We start from the raw sequence: 20,881 nt of genomic DNA on the forward strand, positions 1-20,881 counted from the left end.
CATCATTTGAAGTAATCTAAAATTATAACAAATAATATTTACATTACTGAAGGGCATTATTTGACCTATTGCTCATTGCTTGTTAACTTTTTCTGACAATGGAGGACACTGCAGTCCTTCTGTTGCCCTGAAATTGTCCATGTGCCCTGGTGTTCTTTGGATCCCACTTCTCAGCACAGCATGGGGTTGTCTCAGCATATTCTGCCTACTGGACGATCAGTGAGAATCAAAATGGAAACTGCAGATGCTGAAACCTAAAACACAAGCAGAAAATGCCACAAATTCTCAGCAGGTCTGTTTCATCCATAGGAAGAGAAACAGATTCAACAATTTAGGTTATTGAGGGTCCCCAACCTGAAATGTTGACTCTGTTTCAGATACCTCCTAACCTGCTGAGTATCTCTGGCATTTTCTGTTTTTATGCAGGACTCACAGGAAAGCTTTGATTACTGGCGGGGGCTTGCAGCCCACCCTTCCCAACTCAGCAAAACCAGACTCAGGAGCTGTCAAAACAGCTAGTGTATTCGGAGGCCTTGGAATGCTTGTGAATGCCAGTGGGAACAGACTCAGAGCCGGCTTTCCCAGAGTGGCACCAGTGTCGAAATCCAGAAATTCCAGAGAGATAAACAGATTAAAACCCAGCATCAGTGCTGGCATGGGTAAGCACCATTCCCTATGGTCTTATCATTGTCCAGTCTTAATTAGCTGTTAATTACCTGAAGCAGTAACTCTCCCCGCAGATGCGGCCTGCCCAACTGAGTAATTTCAGCATTTTCTCTGTTATTTATTTAAATTTGGATGTTCAATGCGATATATGTTAAAACTAACTAAAAACGGTCACTAACAAAACACCATAAGAGGAGCAGAATTAGGCTATTCGTCCTATCAAATTTGCTCCACCATCCCATTATGGCTCACAGCACAAAAATACAACTGCAGATGCTGTGGGTCAAAGAATACGTACACAACGCTGGAAGAACTCAGCAGGTCAGGCAGCATCCATGAGAAAAGAGACCCGAAACGTTGGCTACTCTTTTCTCACGGATGCTGCCTGACCTGCTGAGTTCTTCCAGCGTTGTGTACGTATCCCATTATGGCTAACTTATTATGCCTCTCAACATTTTCCTGTCTTCTCCCTGTAACCTTTGATACACATACTAATCAAGAACCAATCAACCTCCCCTTTAAACACTTAAAGGGTTAGATTGTGAAGAAAGAACTGCTGGAGATTAAGGGCTAATTTGGTTGAGACTTTTAGGATACTGAGAGGGGAGTTAAGAATCTTTTTTTTATTTGTTCATTTTTTTTAAGGATCTGAGAATCATTGGCAAAGCCAGCATTACAGTTGCTCCTACAGTCAGCGAGGATGAGCCATTTCCTTGAACTGCAGTAGTGATTCTGGTGAAAGTATTCTCACAGTACTGTGTGAGCACAATCCCAGACTTTGTGACACTGAAGGAGCAACAAAAAGAATGCGTAGTGTGTGACTTAGAATGGCACCTGCTACCCTTGTCTTTCCTAACAGTCAAGGACTTAGACCCAGCATGATGGAGCACCACTGATACATTTTCCAGATCAGATGATATGCAACCTGCATGCAGTGATTTTCCCCTGTGCACAAAGCCCTTTCCTTTTTGGTGTGGAGGTCATGGGTTCAGGAGGTGTGGTTGGAATAACCTAGATGGGGAACTGCAGTGCAGTTTGTGGTTAGGGTACTCAGCAATACTGGTCATGGGGGGGAATGAATATTTAGAAAAGGGAGTCAATCAAGTGGGTTTCTTTGGCCTGAATAGTGTTAAGCTTCTTATGAGTTGTTGCACGCATTCAGACAAGTGGGAGTATCTGTCCCTTATAGGTGGTAGAAATGTTCTCTGGTATCAGGCGGTGAGTCAGTCACACAGGATATACAGTCTCTGACCTACTCTCATAGCTACAGTACATACATGGCTGGTCCAGATAGGTGGGCAAAGCTTTTCTTGCTGATGGGGGATATCTTGGGCTTCAATATTCAAAGTAGGCCATTCAAGTGAGGAATTCACACTGAATATTTTGAAGATGGGGATCAATTGCTTTTTAACAGCCAGTGATACCAATGGATATTGAATTGAAGCAAGAAGTTAAGCAAGGATTGAAATTAGCCATGATCACATTAACTAGCATAAGTGTCTAGAGGGGCTGAATGGCCTACATATATAATTAGGAGACTGACTCAGCAACATATCTTTAACTTATGAGCTATAGTTTGTCAATTTGAAACCTGGCTGTCAATTTAAATGCATCCCAGGGCCGAGGCAGATGTTTGGAGGATCATTTTCAAACAGGATTAGAAGACAGCAGGTCAAAATTTAGCATTTCTGTATCCATGACAAATTCCATGTAATAGCAAGCTGTGTGCTAATCCCATTTAGACATCACTGATGTAAAATTCTATTTTGCATATGATCTCTGTCAATTGCATAGGCTTCAAACACTGATATAACCTCAGGGATCGTATTATCTTCAACATTAGTTTTAAGTACTACGCCTTGTCTGCTGCTGGAGAGTCTGAATTCTATGTTTATTCTTTAACAGTTTTCTGCCGGACATAATTGGAGTTAGCAAAGGGACCAATTAAATCTGGGAATCCCAACTGCGTGACAAGTAGTGAAAACCTTTGGAAAGCAGTCAAAATTAACTCAATCCATTAGAATATGTCAATGTTAATGGAGCAAAGGATTAAAGTTTATGAAAGCTTTTGGTTCATTTACAGAATAGCTGGCATGGCGAGTATTTATTGCCTGTCAATTACTGACTCAAAAGAACTTGGTGGTGAGCTACTTTTTTGAGCCATTGAATTCCTTCTGGAGAAATCATTTTCACAATGTTGTTGGGTTGGAAGTTCCAAGCATTAGACTCATTGGCAAGGAAGGAACAACATTTCTGATTGGTGTGTTACCGTAAAATGCAAATTAACAGATCAATTAATCTTATTCAAGATGCCCTGCTGTGCACAAACATTGGTTCTGCTCTGTTTTAATTACAATAAAAGGAATCTATCCCTTCCTGATGATCTTATTATCCCATTGGTAAGAACCAAACATTGGTCTTTCATGTCTCTTATATACTCTATTCTCTTATCATTGGCTCTACTCACCTTCCTGACAACTGTCTGAACTTGAACCAGATTGTTCTCACTTTTGTGTCATATTTAATTCCAAGTTATGCTTTGCAAAGTGGAGCTGAGGGAGAAGATCAGCTATAATTCTACTGAACAGTGGAACAGGCTTATCCTTATTTCTTATACTCTTAGGGAATACCTGCTCCTTGACTTCCTCCTGTTCCTTTAATTCCTCCTCTGTGACTTCACCTTTCCCATCTGAATTATCTCCTGCTGAACCCTTCTCCCACATATTTCTCTCTAGACATGACATTTCAAAACACTCCCTGGGTGACACCTCTCCCCTTCTGCACCCCATTGTTTCAAATCTGTTGTTCCTCCAAACAATTGCTCCTTAAAATTTGCCATTCAATTACCCTGTACTTGCTGATGGACCTGGTTTCCTGTTAAGTAACATTTCAATTTAAAAATACATTTCTTTTCTTTCAATTTGCTCAATGGTCTCAGTCCTGCAAATCTCAATCTCCTCTAGCCCTAAACCCTACAGGTTATCTGTCTGCCTGAACATCTCCAAACTGAATTGCACCATCATTAACCATTATGCCTTCACTTGTCAGAGCTTCAGAATCCACACCTTTAATATCTCTACCTCTCTACTTTTCTTTCCTTCTTTAAGATGCTTGACCTACTTTTTTGGTCATCTATCAATATGCTGGATGCACCTCTTAACCTTATAATATTCTGGGATATTTCTGTAAAGTGGAAAGCACTTAATGGAAGTTGTTATTACAATTAAAAGTGCAGCAAATTTACCATAGATTATAAGCTGAGTTAACTTAAAAAAAGACTTAGTTTTGTATTTCAGTGATTGATTTGTATCAGCCCACCTGGAATCTGTAGAAAGTTCCATCATCTTTCAACGTCAGGACATGGTCTGAGATTGGGAAGAAATAGCCATGAGCTGCCATCAATGTTCCAAGGTGCAGTGCTTCCACTGTTCACAGAACAACATGAGAGGCATTGAGTTTTACCAAGACTAAATGTTCATTAATACATAATTAACCTGCTTACTATTAAGTATATAATGCATATCATATTTCAGTAAGTCTTAATAAATTTCATATAATGATATTGAATTGCAAACACAGAATGATTAGTTAATTTTTTAGGAAAATAATCACAAATATTTTTAAGTAACAAGAGGCTCCGAGCATGAAGAGTGGGAGTAGAGGCAGCAATTACCATAACATTCAATAAGGTTGGGTAAACTTAAGCAGGTTTTTTCCACGAAGGTTGAGTGAGATTAGAACCAGAGGTCATGGGTTAAGGGTGGAAGGTGTAATATTTAAGAAGAACATGAGGGGCAACTTCTTCATTCAGAGGGTGGTGAGGGTGTGGAACAAGCTGCCAGCAGAGGTGGTGAAAGTGACTCGGTTTCAACATTTAAGTGAAATTTGGATAAACACGTGGATAGGAGGGGAATGGAGGGCTATGGTCCAGATGAAGGTCAATGGGACTAGGCAGAGTGATAGTTTGGCATGGACTAGATGGGCTGAAGTGTCTGTTTTTGTGCTCTAGTATTCCATGACAATGACTCTATCAACAACTAATGTTCCTATTTCATATTGCCATCAATGTGCTGGATGCCACAATGCAGAAGCTCATTTTACCAGTGCATCTTGTATTCTGGAGATTCAGGTGGCATTTCCTCCCCTCTGTGACTTTTATCATTTGTCAAGTTACATAAAGTTTATTGTCATGTAACTATACACATGTATACTGTCAAATGAGACAACTGTTTTCTGAACCATGGCGTAATGCATAGTAGTACACAAAGAACAAACCTATAACCCTCAATAACTTGGAAAAATAGAATAAAATCTACAAATGAATTACGCATAAAAAAACAAAACAAAGTGCAAAAATTAAATACTGTAAGGCGGAGAACAAATTAACCGGTGACACTTCAATTGCTAAGCGGCATGTAGTTCAGAAGCCTAATGGTCTGGGGAGAAACATTTCCCATCTTGACCGTTCCTGTCTTTATGCATCAGTATCTCCTGTTTGATGGTAAAAAGTCAAAGAAGATGCTGGATGAATGGCTGGGATCATTGAGGATGCTAAGGGCCCTGGGTATGCAGCACTCCTGATAAATGTCCCCGATGGATGGTAGGGAGATGGCAAAGAATCGATAGATCCTTTAGTAAATTTACTGTCCCTGTGTACATATTTATGTTGGTTTGCTATTTCCATTTGATGATTATTCTGAAGTATTTCTGATTCTGGAGTGTCTCCGATGCACGGACATAAAAGTTTCATTAAGCATATAATTAAATTCAAAATCCAACAACACCATAAGCTGTAAGCCATTAGAAACAGGTTTGCTGTTGATTTTTTAAGAACAGAAATTAAGACAATGCTGAGGTGATAACCTATATTTTATATAATTACATTCTTACGATTGAGAAGCAGATCATTTATCCCACTGAGTCTTCGTCAGCTCTCAGAGCAATTCCATTAATCCCATTACCCGCTTAATTCCTTATAACCTGTTCTCTCATACATGCCCATTAACATCACCACACATGAATTTTCCAACTATCCACTTTCACTAGGAGTAAATTACGGTAGTCATTTCAGCTAACAATCACTACCTCTTTGGGAAGCGGGAGGAAAATGGAGCATGTGGAGGAAGCCCTTGCAGGGAGCTGCACTACCAGCTGCATTTGGGTGCCATCATTTCATACAACATTCATAGGTTTGGTCTGACCAGAGGAGAGAAACAACTGGCTTGCCATCGTTAGCCACCCATTGGCCAACTTGTTGGTAGACCAAATTTTAAAATGGCACTGGTGAATCTCAGCGATTTCTGGCTGCTGGTCAATGAATCAAGGAACACAACCAAATACTTTGATAATCACTCTTTTTCTGGTAAATGATCATCACAAACAGTAGCCTGTAACTTCCCTTTAGATTTGGAGACAATTTGGTATGGCAGAACCAAGGCAAGGCAAAGCAGTGGGCCCATTGCCAACAGCAAGGAAGCCCTGAGATTTGATTGATTAAAATGTTGTGTCGAATCGGAAAGGTCGGGTACAGACAAAATCTTCAGTCCCCAGAGCATACCAAAGTAACTGAATCCGATATTTGGGTGACAATTTAAGTGCCAGGCGAAATTGAGGTGGCAAGGTCCAGGGCCCAGAGCATATCAGATTGAAACCCAGTGTTTAGATGATGATTTAAGCACTGAGGCAGATTGAAAAGGTCAGGGTGCCGAGGCCTGAGGTGAAAGTCAGGCTCGTTCAGCTCACTGCTTCTAGACGTTTACTCGGCTCTGTGCTGAGCTAACGGTCTGTGGATGGATTCTCTTTGTGGTCTTCAGTTCAGAACATGATTTGCTCATGTTTATTATTTGTGTGATTTATTTCTTTTTCTCTCTGCACCTCGGGTGTTTGACAGTCTTCTTATTTTTAATGGGTTCTGTTGGGTTTCTTTGTTTTGTAGCTGCCTGTTAGGAGATGAGTCTTAAGATTGTTTCATGTATACATACTTTGATAATAAATGTACTTTGAATTTTGAACTTTAAATGAAAGCAGCTGGCTTGTCACCTCAAAAGGAAATGGACATTCTTCATCAAATAAGAAATCCAACTTCTGGTCACTTGCCCTATTCCAGGGCATACAGCCTCTGCAAGGTGCTCCAAGGAAATCTTCTCCTGCCTTTCCTGAGTAACAGATCAGTGACACAGGTGTTCATTCCTTAGAGCTTAGTGGTGACCTTATCCAAACTAATAAGTGCCTAAGGGGCAACAGTCAACCTGCTAGAGGCATTCAGTGGGTCGAGCAGTGTCTGTGGTGTAGTAAGCATGTTGGGAGAAGGAACTGATGCTGCTTTAGGTCCAAATCCAGCATCAACATAAGAACAGAAGACATAAGAAATAGGAGCAGAAGGCCATCTGGCCTGTTGAGCCTGCTCCGCCATTCAATAAGATCATGGCTGATCTGGCCATGGGCTCATCTCTACGTACCTGTCTTTTCCCCATAACCCTTAGTTACCCTACTATGCAAAGATCTATCCAACCTTGTCTTAAATACACTTACTGAGGTAGCCTCCACTGCTTCATTGGGCAGAGAATTCATGACAAGGTTTTGCAGGCACTTGTGTCTCAAAGATCCTGAAAGGGCTTGATGGAGCAGATGTTGAGCTAATAGAGGTTGATGAGAGTGGAACTCATCGCCATCATAATGTGCGGTGTCGTATGACGTGGGCCATCATGGTCTTCCATCTGTCCTTAAGACCCCCTTCATGCTGTTGTTTTTATTCTTTTCTCTATCCATGAACATAATTGCTCTTGGCAAATCTTTCTACAGAAGTAGTTTGCCATTGCCTTCTTCTGGACAGTGTCTTTACAAGACGGGTTATAGAGATGAGAGGGTTATAGTCCAGGGACTAGGCAGAAGACCAGGGTGGTGCGCACTTGATGGGCTGTGGAGTCTGTTTCTGTGCTGCAGTAACTCTATACTGAGATGTTTCTACTAATGGGACAGTAATGAACATGAGGACATAGCTGCAAAATAAGGGCTGATCATTTAAAACTGCCATGATTAGAAATTTCTTCTCTCAGAGAGTAGTGAATCTCCAGAATTCCCTTTCCCTGAGGATCAAGCAGGCTAGAGCATTATATATATAAGTTGGAGATAGATAAGTATTTCAAAGATTGAGGAATCAAGGGTTATGGGTAACCAACATAAATCAGCAATGATTACATTGAATGGTGAGGCAGGCAGGGGAGCAAATGGCCGATTTTCTTGTGCTGTTGTGTTCTTGATTCAGCTCTCAATTCTGGATTTGATGATGTCATGCAGACAGTCAGCATGATTAATCGAGTTTTCCACATAAGAAAAGAAGAGCAGACTCCAGATGCTGACCATTTCAGATATGGCTAGATATGTTGCTCAACCATGGATATTGCTGACATTGAAGTGAACGTAAAGCTTCTGTGGTAGGTATCACTGATCAAATATTTTCAGATTACACCTTGAAAGCCCAAGACAGATGGAGAGGTTAACTCTTTGTTGCCATGGTGGTACTATGGTGCCAGATGTATCTGTCAAGCTAATTTATTCATGTAGACATACATGATTGATGCTTAGATGGGAAACACCCTAAATAAAACATTTGCAGAATGTCAAAGCTAATTAAACAAATCACTTAAATAAACATGGTGAATGCAGGTGATGCCTCAAGAACAGAATCCCTTTCTGCAGTAAGTCTCACTGTACTGAACTTACACATTTTCACTGGGGATCAGAAATGTTACTCTCTGATGACAGCTGTTTTCTGCTGTATTCAGATATCCATAATTAATTGAGATTGGAACCGAGGTCAAAAATCATAATCTGATTAGAAAATTGTGCAATGTCTTCCTTAAGTGCCAGATCAACATCTCTAGCCTTATGCCATCACAAATGTGATATGGACACACCAACCATTCTGCATCATTGTGCACATTCAAATTTCAACTTTTGATTACTTTACGCAGTGCTCATCAAACTCAAGTATTCTTTTCTAAAATTGTATATCTTCTAGATTTCTATTATTCCTTTGGCTTTATAATGTATTGTTCAGATCACATTTGGAGTACTGTAAGCAGTTTTGGGTTCCTTATCTAAGAAAGGATGTGTTGGCATTGGAGAGGGTCACAAAAGAAACACTTTCATGTTGAGAATGAAAGGATTAATGTATGAAGAACATCTGATGACTCTGGGCCTATATTTGCAGGAGTTTAGAACAATGAGGGGAGATCCCTGTGAAACCTATCAAATATTGAAAGACCCGGTTGGAGTGGATAGGGAGAGGATGTTTCCAATAGTGGGGGAGTACAGGACCAGAGGGCATAGCCTTAGAAGGTTCTTGTAAGTGCATCAATGGTTATGGAGAGAAGGTAGGAGAATGAGGTTGAGGATAATATATCAGCCATTACTGAATTACAGAGCAGAATTGATGGGCCAAATAGCCTACTTTTATTCCTATGTCTTATGGTCGATTCTCTGATATTATTGAGGTTATGTGTTGTGTGTATCAATCATCCTTTTGCTTTGTCACTAAAAACATAAACTGTGCAAACAATAAGAGCAAGCAACACCTCTGTTCTGAACACTGTTGCTTGCTTTTATTGTTTGCATGATTGGTGTTTTTATTCTCTCTCTGCACATTGAGTGTTTGTTGGTCTTTTTTTTAAAATGTTCTTTTGGATTTCTTATTTTGTGGCTGCATGTGAGGTGACAAATCTCAAGCTTGAGTAATTTGTACATATTTTGATATTAAGTGCACTTTGAACAATCCTGTAAATATAACAGTCAAAGCAAAACTAGTTTGATTGGATTAACTGTAATGTAATCTGGACAACCATTCTGTATTTCAAAAACAGCTTCCTTGTTTTCTCTTTGGAGCTCAGGGGCACTCCATGGCTAGACCTGTATAGTGCAGAATAATAAGGTAATTATCGAACCTCATATTAAACATTGAATTATTTATGTAATCATTTACAAAATAAGAGAATAACATGCTACCATTGAATACTGGATGTAATAGAGCAAATATCAAATTGTGCTGCTGCAGGTTTGATCCACGGCTTTTGACAGTTATGCGTCTGCTGTATCTTTTGAGGTGTGAAATCTGTATTAGTCTGAATTAGTCGTCCCTGATATTTGGTGTATATTGTTATTTTAAGTAAAAAGTCAAATACATGCAAATTTTTTTTTGGTGCCACCACTAACTCTGAGCTTTTGGGAGAACACTGGCTATATGGTCAGCCAAGTCACTAAAATTACTTTTGAAACTGAGCTGCTGAAATTCCTTCATCCCCATTCCATGTTCCCATATTATGGTGGACTCTTGCAAATTCTGACTATTATTTCAGTAAGAGCAGCTTGATGTTCATAATTTCCATCAAAGTGCTTTGGCTGATGAATAGTAAACATTCATTAATAATACAACTCTTCCATTTGAACATGTTTGTGGAAACAAGATCTAAGGCCACAATGAAAATGGAAGATAACACAGAAAAATTGAGACCATTTGTCCCATTTGCTCTAAGGATGACCTCTGCTTAATCCAGATGAACGCACTATGCCATCAACAATAATGGATTTCATTCAGCTGTGAACTAATTTGTGCGATGGGGAAGTTGTTCCATGATCAGCAAACACTACTGCATGTGTCGTACTTTGGAGTAGCTAATATGTTTTGACAAAGAGGTCTTACATTAACATGAGAGATTCTGCAGATGTTGGAAACCTTGACCAACACATAGAAAATACTCAGCAAGTCAGGCAGCATCTGTAGAGGGGCCAAACTTTCGGGCCAAGACACTTTATTAGGACTGGAAAGCAAGGAGCAGAAGCAAGATTAAGAAGGTGGGGGAGCGGAGGAGTACAAGGCCACTGTTGATAGGTGAAACCATGTGATGGGGAAGGTGGATGGGTGGGGAAAGGGGGATGAACTAAGAAGCAGGGATGTGATAGGTGGAAGAGGTAAAGGGCAGAAGAAAAAAGCATTTGATAGGATGGGATAGTAGATCATGGAAGAAAGAGAAGGAGGAGGGGACCTGACATGTCAGTCCATGGCCTCCTCTAATGCCATGATAAGGCCAAACTCAAGTTTGAGGAGCAATACTCCATTTGGGTAACTCCAATCAAGTGGCATGAACATTGATTTCTCTAACTTCCAGTAATTTCTTCCCCACTCCTTAGTCCTTCTCTCATTTTCTAATCATCATTCCGGTTACCTTCCAATACCCTTCTCTTGTACTTACCTGCCCTTCGCCTCCCTCTGATTCCCCTCGGCCTGAAACATTGACTATTTGTTCTCCTCCATAGATGCTGCCTGACTCGCAGAATTCCTCCAGCATTTTGTGTATGTGGCACAGGCCTCTGTCCTCAATGGCTCCCAACCCATGCCATCCAAAAACATGAACTGCAACTTTGTTTGCCATGTGCCTTGTAATTTTGTCCTTTACAAGTGTTGCCCATGGCCTGTTACCGATGATGCAAGCCTCCAGATTGATTCTGAATGTACCTCTGCACTTCACATCATCAAGATAATCCCCTAGGATTATGAATATTTTATGATAACTCTCAGATATTAACATCATTGGCTATTCGTTCTTATGTATTGATCTTATTTGTTTAGGAGCACATCACCTCCTTCCTCAGAAAGCAGTCTGCAGATCTTCTCTATCACTGCAGAAATTACCTATCTCTGTTCCTAAGTAGCTATTTATAGGTACATATTTTGACAGTTAACCAACACACCATTAACTGGGCTCTAACCCCACTCTGTTCTGTGCAGGATGTACAGACAAAGCATATTTTACCATCACGCATGGAATGAAATTTTGAAGTTACCAGGACTTAAAAGCCTTCTGTCTAAAGAGGTAGGTATGGAGCTGGAAATTTATTTTTGGCTCGGTCTGGCAATTGTCCAAATTTAACAGAAAAACTGACAACATTAGCGGCAGCAGCCAGAGGTGGAACCTATCAAACAGAACTGATGACAATTCTGAAGGAAAAGGATGAATAATAAATTGCCTATTGACAGCTGGTGGCACTGTGTCAGCACAGTGAAAAGCTCCATGAACACAAACCTGCTGAGATTTCCTCTGCAGGGCAAACCTTGCTTCACAGCTGGTTCTGTTCCATGGTAACATGGAGGTGGAAAGGTTGCTTGCTGCAACAAACTGAATGAAAGACAACTACGGGCCAGAGCTGGCTGAAAAAACAGGAACCTTCAATGCTGTGCAGCATGTGATGTTTAACAAGCCTTTTTCACTTCCTGACTACCAACGAGCAGCTTCCACTTTGGTAATCTAATCAGAAGTATGCTAGATAGGAAAGCTGCTGCAACCATCATATATAAAAACAGTTTATTTTGTGGCTGCATGTTTATCATCAATTACCCTGAAGCATGATATAGTTAATGAAGTAAGTTATTTTATTAACTGCCTTCATTTTAATAAGGTGCTACATTCATGTCGTATGATGTCCGTCAAAATTCAATCACAGGTATTAATGTTAATTTACATATCAAATGACTCTATGGCAGAGAAAGGTTTTTGATAATGAGTGTTCAGTGGATGGAGCTTGCATTAGGAGTCTCTGGGTAATGAATGGTTTCCACTTTTGCAGACATCCATATGTTGATATTGTTCGTATGTTGAAAAACACACAAAAAAAACACTTGCTACGTTACCGTATCTCAGTGGTCTTGGAATGAATGATATGAAAAGCAGATAGACTGATAAGAAAGAACAATTACTAAAAAGCATAGGAACAGGTCACTTTGCCTGCAATGTTGTGCAAAACCAGCTAAAAAGCAAATCAAAAACACCAAAACACTATCCCTCCATCTTCCTTACATACATGTGCCTATCCAAACATGTCTTAAAAGCCCCTAATGAATTTGCCTCTACCACCATATCAGGCAACGCATTCCAGGCATCCACAACTCTCTGAGTAAATGATTTACCCCTCACATCCCCCTTGAAGCTCTCCCCTCTCACCTTCAATGCATGCCCTCTGGTATTAGACATTTCAACCCTGGAATACAGATACTCTCTGTCCAGTCTATCTGTGCCTCTCATAATCTTGTAAACCTTCATCAGATCTCCCTCCATAGCACATGCCCTCTAAACCAGGCAGCATCATGGTAAACCTCTTCTGCACCCTCTCCCAATCCTCAACATCCTTCCTATCATGGAGCAACCAGACCTGTGTGTAGCACACTAATGGTTTAATATAACATCAGAGAATGTTCAGTAAAACCCTTAAATTCTTACTTTTCACAGATATCCACAAAACACGAAAAAACCCAAAGAGTCAATGACAGAAAACATTTGAACCCCAAAGTCCCCCTCCCCCTACCCCCAATGCACAGCCAGCAACAAGAGCATCAACCCACCCGCCCCCCCCCCCCCGCCACTCCCCATGGGAGTGAAAGAGAGAATAGCCTAGTTTTTCCATTTGAAAAAACAAATGTACATGTGCGTGTCAGCATTTTGCTTTTAGCAGTATTACGCGAACTTGCTTGTATGTAGAGATGTCCATAAATCTGATGTCTAGCCTAGGGATGGCTTGGTATAGTGAGTGGGTTCTGTAAATAGTAAGTGCACCACAGATGGAATTTGTAAACAGTATCATGTGTTGGCTTTGTGAACTGTGAGTGTATAACGGATGGAGTCTGTCAATAGTTTGTGTGCAATGAGTGGATTCTGTAAAGTAGCCAGTGAAGTCTGTGACTAGCGGATAGCATCACTCAGTAAATAGGGTGTGTACTGTATATACTGAGTGTTTATGAAGTGGAATTTGCATATAGTGTTGGTCTCTGTAAGTAGTATGCGATGAAGGATGGGGTCTGTAAATAGCGAGTATGTAAAGCGTTGATTCTGCAAAAAGCCAGTGGAGTCTGTACATACAGATTGTACAATGAGGGAGCCTGAATACACGTGTATAGTGGATAAGATCTGTAAATAGTGAACACATAGCAAATGGAGTTTGTAAATAGCAAGAATACAATGAGTGGACTCTGTAGTGACTGTGTAGCAGGTGGGGTCTGTAAATAGTGACTAGAAAGGAGGTGGGTCTGTTAATAACAGGTGTACAAAAAGTGGAGTCTATAAATGCTAAGTGCAATGTAAGTTGCGTCTGTAAATTTTGAACGTAGAGGAAGTGACTTTACGTATTGTATCTTTACAATGTGGAGTCTATAATCCATGGACCCTGTCTTGTGGGTTCAGTTTACAAATATATTTTCAGTCCAGTTGGAAATGTAAATGTAGAAAGACAGTCTGCAAGTGGCAGGAATTTTTCATTTGGCTTGGTCAAACAACACAATCTGCCACGAAATATAGCAGGTGAGGTACATGAGTGACAGGGTGCACCAGCAGTATGTTACAGGTAGCAGAGATCTATAACTACTGAATGGATATCTAGAGGAACATATTACAGGCAAAGTGTGAAGCCAGGGAGTTCTTTAGCTCGAGAGTGTATAGCAAGAAAAATATTGTGGCAAGGTGTATTATGGGCAGGGTGTTAGTCATAGAGTTATATAGCTAGAGAGTGCATAGTGAGAGAGTGTGCTCTGGGCTCGTGGAAGTATGTAAAGAAGCAGAAGCATATTGTTAGAAAATGTATTGCTAGATAATGTAAGGAATGTATTATGGGCAGGGTTTATAAAGAGTTTGTTTAAAACAGTTGATTTAATATTGCCTGCCTTTAACTTTGGTTGAAAACAAATTTCTTTCCTTCTGTTTGTCTGAAAAGAACAAATTAAATCCTTTATTGGAACACATCACACTTTCTCAGGTTTAGTTAGTAGGAAAAATACAACTTAACAAGAGCCCAAGTTACTCTCCAGTTTCAACAGGACAGTGACCTAATTTTAAAATCCAAAAATGCTGATAAAATTTGTCACGTCAGGCACCATCTGTGGGAAGGAAAACAGTAAGCATTTTGGATCTAGGACCTTGATCTGTTTTGACGAAGGATCTTATACCTGAAACATTAACTGTTTGTCTTCCCACAGATACTGCCTGACCTGTTGAGGGTTTCCAGCATTTTGAGTTTTCATTTCAGATTTCCAGTTTCTGAAGTTTTCTAATTTTCATTCACATTTTGCTTTTAACTATCTCCCAATCCGTCCAAATCCTTCTGCAGGCTTTCTGCTTCCTCAACACTATCTGCTCCTTCATCTGTCTTCATATTATCCGAAACTTGGCCACAAATCCATCAATTCCATCATCCAAGTCATTGACATGTAAAGTGAAAAGAAGCAGCTACAATACCAACCCCTGCAGAACACTACCAGTCACTGGCAGCCAACCAGAAAGGGCTCCTTTTTTCCTACTCTTTGCCTCCTGCCAGAGAGCCAATTGTACATTTCCCTCAATACCGTGGCTCTTACTCTTTTGAAACAGCCTCACGTGCAGCAACTTGTCAAGGGCCTTCTGAAAATACAAATAAACACTATCTTCTGACTCCTTTGTCTCTTCTGCCTGTTATTTCCTCAAAGAATTCCAACAGATTTGTCAGGCAAGATTTCCCCTCAAGGAAATCTGACTTTTTGCCTACTTTATCATGTGCCTCCAAGTACCCCAAAACCTCATCCTTAATAATGGACTCCAACGCTGATATCAGGCTAACTGGCTTATAAATGCCTTTCTTCTGCATCCCTCCAAGCGTAAAGATTGGAGTGATATTTTCAATTTTCGTGTCCTGTGGAACTATTCCAGAATCTAGTGACTCTTGAAAGGTCATTACTAATACCTCCACAATCTCTTCAGCTACCTCTTTCAAAATGTTCGGATGAGGTCCATCTAGTCCAGGTAGCTTATTTACCATCTAACTTCAGATATTTCAGCTTCCCAAGCACCTTCTCCTAAGAACATTCACTTCTGTCCAACACTCCAACTCTGTGGCATACTGCTAGTGTCTTCCAATGTGAAGACTGATAAAAATACTTATTGTGCTCGTCTGCCATTTCTTTATTCCTCATTACAACCTCTCCAGTGTCATTTTCCACTGATCCAATAACCATTCTCATCCTTTTTTATTATTTATGTATCTGAAATAACTTTTGATATCCGGTTTATATTATTGCCTAGCTTACAATCATATTTTTCTTTTCTCTCCTCATGGAGTTTTAATTGCCTTCTGTTAATTTTTGAAGCGTCAATTCCTCTAGAGTCCTTCTAAATTTTTCTATTTTATATGCCTTCTCTTTTGTTTTTATGTTGTATTTGATTTCCCTTGTCATTCATAGTTGCCTCATCCTCCCTTTAGAAAACATTTTCAACTTTGTGATGTATCTATCCTACACCTTCTGAATTGCTCCCAGAAACTTCAGCTATTGTTGTTCTGCCATCATCCCTGATACTGTCCCCTTCTAATCAATTTTGACCAGCTCTTCTCTCATTCCCTTTAATTTCCTCTACTGAACTCCAATACTGATACATCTGACTTTAACTTCTCCCTCTCAAACTGCAGGGTAAATTCTAGCACAAGGGTATACGTGCTATCGTAGGGAGAGAAATGTGGGCAGAGGGGGTGGGGTGGCCCTGTTGGTGAGGAATGAGATTCAGTCCTTTGCAAGGGGGGACATAGGGTCAGGAGAAGTAGAGTCTGTGTGGATAGAACTGAGGAACAGTAAGGGCAAAAGGACCCAAATGGGTGTTGTCTACAGGCCACCAAACAGTAGCATGGATATTGGGTGCAAGTTGAATAGGGAGTTAACATTGGCATGTGGCAAAGGTAATGTCGCAGTAGTTATGGGGGATTTCAACATGCAGGTGAACTGGGAGAATCAGGTTGGTGCTGGACCACAGGATAGGGAGTTTGTAGAGTGCCTACGGTTTGCATTCTTGGAACAGCTTGTACGAGAGCCGACCAGGGACAAGACTATTCTGGATTTAGTGTTATGTAATGAACAGGATTTGATAAGTGATCTTGCAGTAAAGGAGCCATTAGGAGGTAGTGATCATAATATGATAAGTTTTTATCTGCAATTTGAGAAGGATAAGGGCAGCTCGGAGGTGTCAGTGTTGCAGTTGAACAGGGGAAACTATGGAGCCATGAGGGAGGAGCTGGCAAAAGTTGACTGGACGGATAGCCTAGCAGAAAAGATAGTGGAACAGCAATGGCAGGAATTCTTGGGAATAATGCACAAGGTGCAAAATCAGTTCATCCCCCAGAGAAGGAAGGATTCAAAGGGGAGAAAGGGGTCACAGTGGTTGACAAAGGAAGTGAGAGATTGCATAGCATTAAAAAAAAGGAAGTATGACAGAGCTAAGGTGAGTGGGAAGACAGATGATTGGGAAATTTTTAAGGAACAACAGAACTTAACTAAAAAGGCAATACGGGGAGAAAAAATGAGGTACAAATGCAAGCTAGCCAGGAATATAAAGGAAGATAGCATGTGAAGAGAAAGAAAATAGTTAAGAACAATGTTGGGCTCTTGAAGAATGAATTGGGTGAAATTGTTATGGGAAACAGAGAAACGGCAGAAGAATTTAATGAGTACTTTAGATCTGTTTTCACTAAGGAAGACACAAGCAATCTCCCAGATGTATGGATGGGCCAAGGAGATGGGGTAACAGAGGAAATGAAACAGATTGCCATTAGGAAGGAAACGGTGATGAGAAGACTGATGGGACTGAAGGCTGACAAATCCCCAGGTCCAAATGGTCTGCATCCTAGGGTACTAAAGGAGGTGGCCCTGGAAATTGCGGATGCATTGGCAATCATTTTCCAATGTTCCTTAGATTCAGGATCAGTTCCTGAGGATTGGAGAATGGCTAATGTTATCCCACTTTTTAAGAAAGGAGGGAGGGAGAAAACAGAGAACTATCGACCTGTCAGCCTGACATCGGTGGTGGGGAAGATGCTAGAGTCCATTATTAAGGATGAAATTGTGGCATATCTAGATAGCAGTGATAGGATTGGGCCGAGCCAGCATGGATTTACCAAGGGTAAATCATGCTTGACTAATCTGTTGGAGTTTTTCGAGGATGTAACCAGGAAGTTAGACGGGGGAGATCCAGTGGATGTAGTGTACCTCAATTTTCAGAAGGCATTTGATAAGGTCCCACATAGGAGATTGGTGGGTACAATCAAAGCTCATGGCATCGGGGGGGAGACATTGACGGATAGAAAACTGGTTGGCAGATAGAAAGCAAAGGGTAGTGGTGAATGGGTGTTTCTCGGAATGGCAGGTGGTGACTAGTGGGGTGCCACAGGGCTCAGTATTGGGACCACAGCTGTTTACAATTTATGTCAATGATTTAGATGAAGGCATTGAGAATAACATCAGCAAATTTGCTGATGATACTAAGCTGGGTGGCAGTGTGACATGTGATGAGGATGTTAGGAGAATTCAGGGTGACTTGGATAGGCTGGGTGAGTGGGCAAATACTTGGCAGATGATGTTTAATGTGAATAAGTGTGAGGTTATCCACTTTGGGAGTAAGAACAGGAAGGCAGATTATTATCTGAATGGTGTAGAGTTAGGTAAGGGAGAAATACAAAGAGATCTAGGAGTCCTTGTTCATCAGTCACTGAAGGTGAATGAGCAAGTGCAGCAGGCAGTGAAGAAGGCTAATGGAATGTTGGCCTTTATTACAAAGGGAATTGAGTACAAGAGCAAGGAAATCCTTTTGCATTTGTACAGAGCCCTGGTGAGACCACACCAGGAGTATTGTGTACAGTTTTGGTCTCCAGGGTTAAGGAAGGACATCCTGGCTGTAGAGGGAGTGCAGCGCAGATTCACAAGGTTAATTCCTGGGATGCCTGGACTGTCTTACGCAGAGAGGTTAGAGAGTCTGGGCTTGTACATGCTGGAATTAAGGAGATTGAGAGGGGATCTGATTGCAACATATAAGATTATTAAGGGATTGGACAAGATAGAGGCAGGAAATATGTTCCAGATGCTGGGAGAGTCCAGTACCAGAGGGCATGGTTTGAGAATAAGGGGTAGGTCATTTAGGACAGAGTTAAGGAAAAACTTCTTCTCCCAGAGAGTTGTGGGGGTGTGGAATGCACTGCCTCGGAAGGTAGTGGAGGCCAATTCTCTGGATGCTTTCAAGAAGGAGCTAGATAGGTATCTTATGGATAGGGGAATCAAGGGATATGGGGACAAGGCAGGAACCGGGTATTGATAGTAGATGATCAGCCATGATCTCAAAATGGCAGTGCGGGCTCGAAGGGCTGAATGGTCTACTTCTGCACCTATTGTCTATTGTCTATTGTCTAATATGGTCACTGACTCCTAATGGTTCCTTTACCTTAAGCTCCCTAATCAAACTTAATGCTACTGCATTAATTTAAAGAATTACCTGGAGTCAGTAGATAGGAGTTGTCATTATATCTGCTTATCAGGAATCCAAAATGACTAATCAGTCATATATACTGCCCTTCTGTGCAGTAAAATTGTTCATATCAGATAGATTATCAGATTTCCAAGTACGTCATTTGGGATTGTTACAGTTCCAATATCAAAGGCAGGCATACCGTCTCAATGCCAAAGATGCAGTGCTTGTTTTTTCTTCTATTATAGGATCTGCTATACATCCATTTTAACCTGTTCAATATCTTCCTGTCAGCTGCAAGTATCCTCTCTAAAATTACTTTGGTTAGTCAAATCATTAGCATCATCTGCTTCTAATAAATTCAACAAACTGGTGAGAATGAGTACCTTAATGTGTCAGCATTATACTGAGAACAATGGAACATGCTCACTATGAAGGCTAGAAAAATCCACATCAAATTATAGTGTTTAATCTAGTTTCACTGAGTTTGGGAAAAGCACCCTCATTTTGGCTCTGAGGACCAGAAATTCCATTGCACTATACCCATTTCATTTGGCTCAAAGTAACTTCCTAAGCTCACAATCTGGAGACTGGAGGCCATAAGACCATATTGGAGGTAAATGCATCCTATACCATGAGGGAAAACCAATTAGAACTATTTTTTGACATTGAGTAGCTACCTAAGCACTTTATTAAAGATATGTTTATCCTTCTCCTTTTCTTTTGATTATCAATCTCCCTTTCCTGAATTGGGAACTTGAGTAGGATGTGATCTTTGAGGATGTTGGGCCTGAAGTTCAGCTTCAGTTTGGAATCTGTATATCCTTTTGGCATGAAAACATTGAAAATATAATTATCTTTTTTCTATATTATGTATTGTATTGAACATACAATGAATACAAATTTCACGACACATGCTATTTGATTCTGAATTAGATTCTGATTCTGAAATAGAACACTGGATCAAGTCCTATCACCCACGATAACGTGATGCCAAATTGAACTAAATCTCTCTTCTGCCTTAATATGATCCATATCCATCCATTGCTTGCAAAGTCACGAGTTTGTCTAAAACAGGGGTACACAACCTGGGGTCCATGGACCCCTTGGTTAATGGTGAGGCTCACTGGGACAATGGGAATCGCTGGAAAGTACCTTGAACACCATAATGAGCCAGAGGATTGGAGTGTAGGATTAGGTAAGGTTTTCTAAATAACCTGTTGGTGGAAATAGTGAGGTGGGGTGGGGGAGTGTCAATCATGTATTTGCATCAGTCTACCATGTTCCATTCAGATGAATGCTGCCCAAACCATTGGCCACATCTGAGAACACAGAACTGGAGTGGAGTTCCTCAGTTATTCTTGAGGGACTGCCGAAGAGATGATACTCTACCCACTGCAATTCACAAGTGGATGGGTATATGAAGCACAAGGCCATGACAGAAAGCGCAATGAAAGTGACAGTCTTGAAATTATCACATTGCGTCCAGGGGCCTGTTGACTGTGGGCTAAACTGCAGTGGCATGGCTGCTGGAGTAGGGCTTGACAAGTCTGGTGCAGAAGAGCTGTAATCTTTGTGACAGGGACGAGCACACTTCAAGAAATCAGTGTGACTAAATTAGAGGCAGACACAAAGAAATTAGATGTCACTTTTTAACAATGGCAATGCATCTGTGCCACAGATGCAATTAGAAAGTAATTAAAGCAATAATGATTAACTCATATTATGAAGATCCACATGACTAATCAGTTAAGTACTCTATTACAGAAATGGAGGATCAAATACCATGGACTTGGGCTGCTGATGCACCATCAATAACTCACGCCGAGACTTAGGAAGTGAGATATCGGCTTTTATTGACTGAAGGACAACACTACATCCTGGGGAAAATGAGGGAGAGCAGCAGGCCACAGTCGCCTTTATAC

The 20,881-nt window shown here is 40.7% G+C and overlaps 1 protein-coding gene across 3 annotated transcripts in view; it reads right to left on the minus strand.

The window, feature by feature from the left end:
* The window catches only part of LOC140730328 (regulator of G-protein signaling 7), a 463,821-nt gene that overhangs the window by 100,704 nt on the left and 342,236 nt on the right, over positions 1-20,881 (minus strand). For all 3 annotated transcript variants that reach the window (XM_073050595.1, XM_073050593.1, XM_073050594.1), the window contains exon 5: positions 3,985-4,091. In XM_073050595.1, coding sequence (XP_072906696.1) covers positions 3,985-4,091 — 107 coding nt within the window. The remainder of the gene's footprint in view (positions 1-3,984; positions 4,092-20,881) is intronic.

Source organism: Hemitrygon akajei, chromosome 7 (assembly GCF_048418815.1).
Source record: "Hemitrygon akajei chromosome 7, sHemAka1.3, whole genome shotgun sequence".
NCBI lineage: Eukaryota > Metazoa > Chordata > Chondrichthyes > Myliobatiformes > Dasyatidae > Hemitrygon > Hemitrygon akajei.